An 11,361-nucleotide genomic window follows, 5' to 3' on the forward strand; every position below is an offset into this window, starting at 1 on the left:
TTTTTTGAACCAATGTGGGTGTGGTTGGGTAGTATGCCGCCCCCTAAAATCCTGCCACCCGGGCCTAGGTGGCCTTTCCACAAATCCGGGCCTGGTCCCTGCTAAGATTTGAGGCGCATAGACAGATTTGGTCATTTTTTTTTTTTTGCACAATAACCCTTTGCCCAAAAAAGTGCCAGAATTGGTGTTTTTTTGCAGTAGAAAAAAAATGCCAATACTGAAATGTTCATGCCTTTCACATCCAACACAATTTTTGGCGTGGTGTTGGTAAAATGGCCTAAATTGGCATTTATTTACATTCAATCTAAGGACGGGCATACATCGTATCGTTAAACGATCGTCCGACAATTATTTTACCATTCAATATGCCATCCGTGGAGAACGATTGTATACGCAGATATAATTGTTTTGTTTGCTTCATGTACGGACGAACGTTGTTCAACAAATGAGAAGTGGTGCTAGCATTGTCTGTATTACTGTATATAGTTGGTTTCTACTTCCCTGCTCCATGTAGACCTATAGATTTATGTCTTGCTATGGCATAATAATCTTTTTTCACATATGCGGTGGTAGGGTGATATTCCTGCAGTCAGCACCAATTTATTCCTTTACATAGTTCATATGGTTACAAATGAAGCTTTCAGCAGAGAACCTTCGGATACTTCGTATATATTCGTTGTTCCGTATATGTTCGTTGGCTTGTGCTACAATCCTGACATGCGCACAGAGGGATTTTATCCCTAAACGGCTAAAATTCATCCAATCAATTTTGCGAACGATAATGGCGAGACGATCATTCGTACACCATCAACCATCCGATAGATTATCAATATTATAGGAACGTTCTGGAATCGATCGTATGGAAGTAAAAAATCTGCCTGTGAATGGCCACACAATTCGACCCTTCGTAAATCTGCCTCTCAATGATGCTATATAATCTACTGAAAGAGATAATCTACTCCAAGAGATAAACCACAAAGGTAGTGTTACAATTTAGGAATTGTTTATTCTGTATTCTGTAACTGTATATTCCTTTTAAATGTAGACATAAAGGATTGTGTTTTTTGTGCATGTTCACATGCCTCACATGTGAACATGCACAAAAAACACAATCCTTTATGTCTACATTTAAAAGGAATATACAGTTACAGAATACAGAATAAACATCGTGTTGCCCCACACTTGAACATGTCATGTGTATTCAACCAGGTGCTGGTACTAGGTCCTTGCATGTGGCGTGACGCTATTGATTTACCCAAAGTGTGCATGCGCCTGGTTACTGCTTTGTGTCCCTGTTCAAGAACAATATCCAAAAGGGGATCAGTATGTAAAATGTTCCAAGTTTTTGTTCATAATTCTCTTAATAGCATGAATTTGGGGACTATATTTGGTTACAAAAAAAGTTGGTGAATGGGATTTTCAGTCATGTACAGTCATTTGAACCACCATTTGAGTCTACCTCCTGGCCTTGTGTTTGAAATTTAGTTGGTAATTTGTGATTAAAGGCTTTCTCAAAGACTTTATTTAGCTGCATTTCTCCCTAGTCTCTATTCCTAAAACGCTGTTTTAGTATTTTTGCTTGGTGTAGAAATTCACTATCATCTGTACATAGACGTTGTAGTCACATAAATTGTCCAACTGGAATAGCTCTTATGACATCTTTCGTGTGGCACGATGTAGCTAATAATAATGAATTACCAGAGTTAGGATTCTTATAGATGGTTGAAGCTATTTTATCACTAATGCTGTATAAAGTTAAATCCAGAGAATTGATACTCTGCTTATCTAGACAGTGTGTAAATTTAAGTCCAGCCTCGTTGTTGTTAACATAAAGGACAAAACTTTCAAAATCACTCTTTGATCCTTGCCATTTAATAATGAGATTGTCTATATAGCGTCCATAATAGACCAGCAGATGTTTGAAAAGGTTTTCCATATTGTAAATAGCATGATCCTCCCACCAGCCCATCATTAGTATGGCGAATTTCACCCCCATTGACGTACCCTGTTTTTGAAGGTAAAATTTATTGTTGTATAAGAAATAGTTATGTTTGTTTAACAAATCAGAAGCCTCCAATATGAAAGTTTGTAATGATGCTGAATAAGTGCTGTATTTAGCGAAGTGATATTTAACAGCTAATAGGCCAATGTCATGGGAATGCTGGTATATAGGTAAGTGACATCTAAGGATGCCCATATATAATGATTTTTCCATTTTAAATTAGACAAGTTGTCTTTAATGTGTTGGCTGTCCCTAATATAACTGGGTAATTGGAGAACAAGAGGTTGTAGATATGTATCAGTGAGTTGTGATAGAGGTTCTGCTAGGGAGCCAATGCCTGATATTATGGGGCGTCCTACCGGGGATGTGTTTCATTATGTACTTCAGGCAAATGGAAAAAAATAGTAGGATGTTGCACTTTCAAAAAATCTACTTGTTTATCATTTAAAAGATTGGAGGGTTTAGCCCCATCTACGAAATTGTGCAGCTGAGTCTGAAAGTTCTAATCGCACCAAGAATGGTAGATGAGGATAAAGCCTCCAATCTTAAGTTATAAACAAGAAGATATTTTGCAACATCCTACTGTGCCTATCTTTTACCGTTTGTCTAAAGTACAAAAGGAAACGCGTCCCCCGGAAGGACGCCCCATAATCCCAAACGCCCCAACTTCGGAAATCGAAGCACCGCGAGTGCATTGGCGATTTTTCATTTTAGCAGGGAGAAGGCAGTTTGAGGAGATTTGTCACCCAGAAGAAGAGGCAATTAGTCGCCAGGCGACTTAATCTGCCCATGTGCTAAAGCCATGATTCTGTTAATATGTTTATCACTTGCTGTTTACACAGAACTCTTTTTTTCCAATATGGAGGTCTCTTGAATGTGTTAATATGGTTATCACTTGCGGTTTACACAGATCCTTGCCAAAGCATGAACGCCTGGTTGATTTACATGGTTCAGTGATTGATTACAGTTATGGTGGAGGCTCCAGCATTGCCGTCCTGTTAATAACAGAACGTCTGCACAGAGATCTCTATGTAGGCCTTAAGGTAAGAAAATAATTTTATTTTATATATGCACTTGGTAGGAAATAATCTTAGTGCTTTTGCCACACGGGTGCCTGAACAGTGAAGTAAAGACTGTATTGAATTTGACCTCTGCGTGTTTAAAACTTGCCTGGGGGAGATGAATTACCTAGTATGACCAGTATGTCAGTGCCAACATTGCTTCTTTGTAATCGGCTTTGAAGAAGGAACTGCAATGTTCTAAAAAGCTTGCTGTGATTATCATCTTAGTTAGCCAATAAAGGTTTTACACCACTTTTGTTATGCTTCATATCAAAGTTCTACCCTATAACTTTTTCAACTGGCTAACATGGTACAAAAAAACATTACCTGGAACCAGTATGATCTGGGTTCAGTTCCTGTTCCAGCTTGTATCAATTCAATTCAAACATTAAAACTGTGCCTGATTAGAGTCCGTAGCTGGGTAATGGTCGCCACTAATCTAAGAATTTTAAGAAAACTATGGATTTAGGAATTACATTTAAGAGTTTCAGCTGTGCAGCTTTACTTTTTAGTTGATGGTAAATTCATACGATCGTACGATAGTTCTGAGAAGATCGTAGTCTCACAATCAGGATCTGATCTTTTAAAAATCTCAACATCTATGGCCAGCTTAACAGTATCCATTGTACAAAATTTCAGGGGCCTAACTGGAATTTTCTCAATTTAAGAAATGTACTTAAAGGGGTGGTTCACCTTTAAGTTAACTTTTAGCATGTTATAGAATGGCCAATTCTGAACAACTTTTCAATTGGTCTTCATGATTTATTTTTTATAGTTTTTTTTTTTTTTTAAATTATTTGCCTTCTTCTTCTGACTTTTTCCAGCTTTCAAATGGGGGTCACTGACCCCATCTTAAACACAAATGCTCTGAAAGGCTACAAATTTATTGTTATTGCTACTTTTTATTACTCATCTTTCTATTCAGGTCCTCTCCTATTCATATTCCAGTCTCTCATTCAAATCAGTGCATGTTTGCTAGGGTAATTTGGACTCTAGCAACCAGATGGCTGAAACTGCAAACTGGAGAGCTGCTGAGTAAAAAGCTAAATAACTCAAAAACCACAAATAATAAAAAATGAAAACCAATTGCAAATTGTCTCAGAATATCGCTCTCTACATCAAACTAAAAGTTAATTTAAAGGTGAACAGCCCCTTTAAAGGCATACTGTCACAGAAAAAACATGCTTTTTTATTTTTTTATTTTTTTTTTTTCAAACCGCATAGTGGTGCTGCAGTAGCTGAATTCTGCACTGAAAACAGATTTTTTTTAAAATTTGGCATGAGGCTAGCGCTAGACCACTGCAGGTTGGAATGATATCACCCACCCACCCCCCCATCCCTCCCCAGCAACCTATCAACAGAACAATGGGTAGCTAACTAGATAGCAGTTACCTGACAGCTCTGCTGAAGGGTATGGTCATGTCTACCAGTAGGTGGTACCACTAGGTCATGGTAAATACAGTTGGAAGGGGACAAACAATAGCTGTCTCCAAGCAGTTCCATCCTGTAGTGCTGGCTTCTTCTCAATGCTCAGAATCCTGTACAATGTACTTTAATGGCTGCCTCCACACCAATATTACAGCTAAAAAAAGACATTTGTTGGTCCCAGAATAAAATTATAAATGCTAAATGAGTGAATTCTTTGCAATGTAAAAACTGTACTTTGGAAATAAAAGTAAACCATAAAAACAATTCCATTAACAACATCCCTCTAATAAGTTGCGACTTTAGCACAACTCCAAGTGGGGGAAAAAAAATCTGAATTAAATACAGTACACCTGGGGCAAACATTGCTGCTGGATGGGTACATCCTAGCAGGTTTGTGAGGCGATTAATAATATTGATAAATGAATCCCCTGTATAAAGAGGTAATAAAAGCCCCCAGGTCTAGCTCCCAAGTCATCTAGTTCTGAAATATACAGTTTCCATTTTGGCAGCAATCTTCTAAATGGACCTTCCTGAAATTTTATTAATTATTTGTATGACTTATAAAAAGCCCCAAAGACCAAATTGTTTTTCCTCAATTTCAGCATACTAGTACATTTGTTTCATTTGGTTTCATGACTGAATTAGGCTCAACTTAGCTGATTATCCCAAAACACATCCAGAGTGGTACTTTTAGAAACTTCCCATCTCTGACTGTAGCTCACTAGAACTCCCAGAACCCCCATTGTCACCCAGTATCTATAATCCAAAATATAAATATATGTTTGATATCGGTTTCTCCACAGTTGTGTTACCAGATATAAAGATGACTGTATCTGCGTGCCATGTCAATAGCGTGCCATGGCACACCATCAACATTTCCTGTGATCCTACAACCTGGATCTGAATCTGCAAAAGGGGATCTCCCCAGGCACGTGTCTGTAACGCCGCCCATTCACTTACCACTTACCTTTCCTGTGCGGGGGTCTGGTGGGGTGGGCAACACTAAGGAGGAGAGAGCACTAGTAAAGCCAAATGTCTGGCCAAATTTTGGCTCTTAAAGGTACCAGGAGCACTTGTCACCACTTGTAACCCGTTTGGTGGTGCCAACTCGCCTCATTGGTTTAGCACCCCTGGATCCTTCGTATCACAATAATACCATGAATGTGCATTTGATAACTGACAGGCTATATAATAAGGTTCCATATTTGGCAAACCTAGGCCCCAGCTGTAATTTGTACAGTTGGCGTTCTGTAAGAAAATCTTGGTTGGTTTTTCTGATTAGTGAATGACATCCAATGAAAGTGCCCTGTAGTGGCTGATGGGGGGGGGGGGATTTTAACTATGGGATCTATTCTCCAGAATGCTTGGGACCTGGTCCCTGAATACGTTCCCCCCCCCCCCCCCCTGTAATGTGGCTCTTGTTTCGTAATTTAAAATTTCAATCTTTTCTATTTTTTAGACCGGTCTTACACTGGAGACACGGTTACAGATTGCACTAGATGTTGTAGAAGGAATCCGATTCCTCCACAATCAAGGACTTGTACACAGGGACATCAAACTGAAAAATGTTCTGGTGAGAAGCCATATAATATGTATTTCTCTGCATGCTGTGTTTTACTTTTTATGGCTTTTTAGCCAATATATATTATATTAAGGTTTTGCCATTTGGGGTGTTTGTGCTTTTTTCCCCCTTCAGCTGGACAAGAAACACAGAGCTAAGATAACAGACCTTGGATTTTGCAAACCAGAAGCAATGATGTCTGGCAGCATCGTTGGGACACCTATACATATGGCACCTGAGCTTTTCTCTGGTATACCTAGCAGTCCATTGATTAGCAACAGCAGACTTACCTAAGAGTTCAGCATTATAGCAGTATCCTGTGTAAAAAAGAATTGTTGTGTAAATTAAATAAAAATTATCATTACTTTAAAGCAGTGGTTTTTGATTAAATGCCCTTTACCAACATTTTGTCCGCACTACCCTTTAGCTGATAAAAGGAAGGGTTTCATACATTTGTAACTGTGTGGAATATTTTTGCTACTATGGCTGAAAGATGATAAAACAGGAGACAAATATCCCCCCCCCCCCCCCGGCAAGCTCCACAGATAAGGAGCCGCTGTTTTACAATATCTTTTATTATGCAGTCACGTCTGTGAATGGAAGCAAATTATATGTTTATTCTCTCATTACATTGTTCTGGCTGTTCATTTTTTTTTTTTGTTTCTGTATCAGGAAAATATGACAACTCGGTGGATGTATATGCATTTGGAATTCTGTTTTGGTATATCTGCTCAGGATCAGTAAAACTTCCAGAAGCCTTTGAGAAATGTGCAAGTAAAGATCATCTGTGGAATAATGTCAGAAAAGGCAAGTACCTAGAATATTTTTACCTAAATAGCTTTTTGTATTTAGGCAACAAGCATGTGTGAAATTAAGTTTTACATGTTTTTGGAATATCTGCTCTATAACCTGTTTAGGCTGAAGGTTTCACAGTATTTTAGTCATTGTAAAAGCACAAAAACATATTGGTGCTATATAAATAATAGAATAATAGAGTATTTAAAAATGGTGGTGCTACTTTTTTTATCTAGGGTTGTGCTAATTTATGGAAAAAATGTGCAGTCAAAGGAAAAAAAAGTTTCATACTGGAATTCTCCTGTGAATTCATTTTTGTATTTTCTTTCAAAGGAAAGGAACGTGCTAATCACTGGGGAGTACCTAATATTTGGTACCCCAGTGATTATAACTTACCTTCTACTTTAAGAAAATACACACTTGTCTACATGCAAAGTGGTGTGTCGCACAGATTTTTTTTTTTTTTTTCTTCTGAAACTGCTCCAGCTGCTTCCAACTACTGTTTATCCAAAAAACACACTAATCTGCATTTTCAGGCCAAGATCAAAATGGTACGCTCAAAATGAAGCACTACAGTAGCTACTAGTATGATCTTTGTCTCTGTGTCTCTGGTACTGCCAAAAAAGCTCATTTCATTTGAGAGACAAATATATTTGGCATTGCCAACAAAGGTAGGGGGTATTACATGGCCTTTTGTAAGTTGTGGGAGGTATGGTTGTGCAGGATAATGATGTTGTTTTAGGGCACACTGTTTTCTCTGGGTCTCATTGTTCAGTAAAGTTTTATGTCATGGGGCTGCTGCTCTCCATCACTCCCTTTTTCTCTAAATATTTATATTTGTATGAATTGGAAAAGCAGTTTACATGATCTGTCTTTAAATAATCCCTTCCTAATTTTGAATAAAACACCATGGGAAGTCTTGGCTGAAATGAGGTTCAACCTGCAAATTAATCTTGCAGTGAAGTAAATAAAGAGTGTGAGCCTAGATTTGATGAGGTGGTTTTAGCAGAATCTCTGATTCAAGTTTATTCCCAAATCTGTCCAATTTGCATCAAAGGTCTTGTATAGACTTCATCCTAAATGCTTACTTTTACAGTTTACTTTCTGTAATTCAGCATGCAGGTACCACCAAGCACAACCACCTTGATAAGAAATTCTCACCCAAAATTGGGTCCCCATTCCATTTAGGGTCATTCACCATAATCTACTTTAAAGGAATTGTTCAGTGTAAAAATAAAAACTGGGTAAATAGATAGGCTGTGCAAAATAAAAAATGTTTCTAATATAGTTAGTTAGCCAAAAATGTAATGTATAAAGGCTGGAGTGATTTGATGTATAACATGTCAGTCAGAACACTACTTCCTGCTTTTCAGCTCTCTTGGTTTACACTGACTGGTTACAAGGCAGTAACCAATCAGAGACTTGAGGGGGGGGGCCACATGGGTCATATCTGTTGCTTTTGAATCTGAGCTGAATGCTGAGGATCAATTACAAACTCACTGAACAGAAATGTACCATGTGGCCCCCCTCAAGCCGCTGACTAACTCAGTTATAGAGCTGAAAAGCAGGAAGTTGGATTCTGACTGTTTTATTAGACATCCAATCACTCCAGCCTTTATACATTACAACTAACTATATTAGAAACATTTTTTATTTTGCAAAGCCTATTTACCCAGTTTTTATTTTCACACTGAACTGTTCCTTTAATAAAGTAAAATTTCTACCTGCTATAGAAAATAGGTATAACTAGCGCCATAATTGATTCTATAACAGTCCATTTGGAACCAGTCTGGATTATACCACTAATGTGTTTGCCATATGGATCTCTTCACACTTATGGTTTAAAATTAGAAATAACATTTTCAGTTGTATCATCAGGATTTTCATGAATGAGGTCTTTTAAGCTGCAAAATAGAAAGAAACATTCCATATTTGACTTCTAATTTTATTATGTAGACGCTGAATATGGCTCATCACTAGTGATGAGAGAATTTTTTCGTCGGGTATGGATGGCGCATATCACCATCTGCAGCAAAAATCACCGATACTAAAAAGTCGCAATAAGAAAAAAACACCCATTGACTTTTGACATTTGGATAAAAAAAGTGGCAGAGACAAAAAAAAAAGTTGCATGCGTAAATTTTGTGTGCTGTCTGTTGATTTCAATTCGTTTCACACATTTTCGCTCATTGCTGCATACTAATAAGCATCCTTTAATACAGGGGTGCCCAAAAAGTCGTTTTTACATTAAGGTTGCATAAGAAATAGTTCTATATCGCAATATACATTTTCTCAAAAATCAATATTAAATATAAGTAATATTTTCCATGAAACAGAAAGCTAGCAGTGCTTTTATGGATGTAGATCATAATCATCACTAAGGGGCAGATTAATCAAGGGTCGAATAGGAAATTCAAATTTTTGAATAGTTTTTTTTCGGTCAATACTCACTAATTGGAATTGGGAATAATCCAAACTCTATTTGAATTTTGAGATTTATCAAAACTTAACCCTGGGAATAATTTGAATTTGACTATTCACTACCTAAAGCCTGCCTTGTTCACGTATAAGTCAATGGGAGCGTGACCCCCCTTTTTTTTTTTTTTTAAGATTTTTATTTTCAAAAAACACAAAAATTTCAAAAGAAAACCAGAGAGAGGGAGGTGGTGAGGAAAGAGGACAAATATATTATATGTCATTAACATGCTTAATTTTTCTGTAAGTCAAACCAAGTGGCCCATATAGCAGCGAACTTCTCTAGCTAGGTAGGCAAGTTTCTGAATCGGGAGGGAGTTGGTCACTTATTTTTGTCACAATTTTAGGGTGGGGGGTCGAAGGATTTCCATCTCATTGAGATAGCCTTTTAAGCTGCTAATAGCATATCCTGCAGTAAGACAGACATTGAAGTGTCCCTGTTATTCCCAGCAAGCAGAGTTCTGGGGAGCGAATGTTTGGCAGGATGAGCTTCTCGTTGATGAATTGAAGAATCTCACTCCAATACCTTTGTATTACCGGGCAAGACCAGAACACCTGAAACAGGGAGCCTATATCAAGCCTGCATTTATGACCTTGGCATATATTTCCGCTAAGCGATAGGGTGTTATCCAGTAACCCATTTGCTGATGTTAATAGCCTTCCTGACATTCTGTTTTTTTTTTTGTTTGTTTTTTTTTCCGGAGAAAAACTCTTATTTGAGTTTAGTCTAATCAATTTGAGTTTTAAGGACATTAATATTCGTTTGTTTTAGATATTCGATTTTTTTTTTTAGATAATCTCCCAATCGAATGTCAAGTATATTCAAATTTATTAGAGTAAAATCCATGTGAATTCGAAATTTTACCTTTTATAAATGGGCCTCCCCAAGTAGACCCGTATTGGTAAAGTATGGGTGCTCCTGCTTTTATCTGTTTACAATATTTTAAAGCACTAGACCAAACTGCCAATTGCAAAAATGGGTACATTTTCAAATATGACATTCATTTCTTTTCCCCCAGGTGCACGCCCAGAGAGGCTCACCATTTTTGATGAGGAGTGTTGGAAACTAATGGAGGCATGTTGGAATGGTGACCCCTCTCAACGTCCACTAATGGGCATTGTGCAACCCATGTTGCAGGGCATCATGGACCGACTCTGCCACACACAAGAAACTGGCAAGGCTTTGGAAGATTCTACGTGAGGAAGAACTCGCATCATGTGGTTACTATGAGTACCTGGTCACCAAAAGCACCACCTACTGCTCTCCATTTACTGCCGTGGAGACACAAATCTTCTGTACTGCCTTCTACTCTACGCTTTGGGATGCAGACTGAATGAAATGAAGATGGAATTTGATGGTCCAGTACTTCCAAATATAAGCTATTACATAAATGCAGTGTCAAGAACTTCTCCATCTTTCTTTACTCAAGGATGAAGTGGAGGTTTGGAAAGGAACAAATTATCTAACCTGCTTCTAGTTCTGTTCTACATAGGCCAGCTCCCCATTCACGCCGAAACATACAGAAAGTGGGGTGATTACTTTGCATAGCCAATAGTCACTCCATGGGTAGGTTTTGAAACCTCACTTCTGAAGCTGTGATGTATTAAAACCAGTACCTTACTGTGGCTCTGAGGTTTTTTTTAGGTTGCTCTCTTGCTTGAAAGGATCATTATTCCAAATTAAATCACTAACGTCTTATTGGCATATTTTTTTTGGCAAAAAGCTTTTCTGTGGCACGTAAAAGCAGTATTGTTAGAATTAAGTTTACCATCTAAAGTGTTGAACACTTTCTAGTATTTGTCCGCATTTATGTTATGATTGAAGTTTGAAAAATGGATGTTTGCAGATGTCACGGTCTCACTTGGTTCAGTGAATATGCCTTGTCTGCTTACTTTTCATTTGATATGTTACGGGTGCTGTATCTTTAAGTATGAGCACCTTATTTTAAAGGGGATATTTCCCCTCTTCCACATGCCTTTTTGTTTTAAATGTATACGTTCGTTTGCATGCCTACATGCTTTCCTTGTTACAGTTTTAG

The 11,361-nt window shown here is 37.8% G+C and overlaps 1 protein-coding gene across 1 annotated transcript in view; it reads left to right on the forward strand.

Moving 5' to 3' along the window:
* The window catches only part of dstyk.S (dual serine/threonine and tyrosine protein kinase S homeolog), a 36,878-nt gene extending 25,859 nt beyond the window's left edge, over positions 1–11,019 (forward strand). The window contains 5 exon segments of the mRNA NM_001093619.1: positions 2,913–3,045; positions 5,951–6,064; positions 6,188–6,302; positions 6,725–6,859; positions 10,342–11,019. Coding sequence (NP_001087088.1) covers positions 2,913–3,045; positions 5,951–6,064; positions 6,188–6,302; positions 6,725–6,859; positions 10,342–10,523 — 679 coding nt within the window. The 3' untranslated portion in view covers positions 10,524–11,019.
* Positions 11,020–11,361: the final 342 nt, after the last annotated feature.

The sequence above is a fragment of the Xenopus laevis genome, chromosome 2S (genome assembly GCF_017654675.1).
Source record: "Xenopus laevis strain J_2021 chromosome 2S, Xenopus_laevis_v10.1, whole genome shotgun sequence".
NCBI lineage: Eukaryota > Metazoa > Chordata > Amphibia > Anura > Pipidae > Xenopus > Xenopus laevis.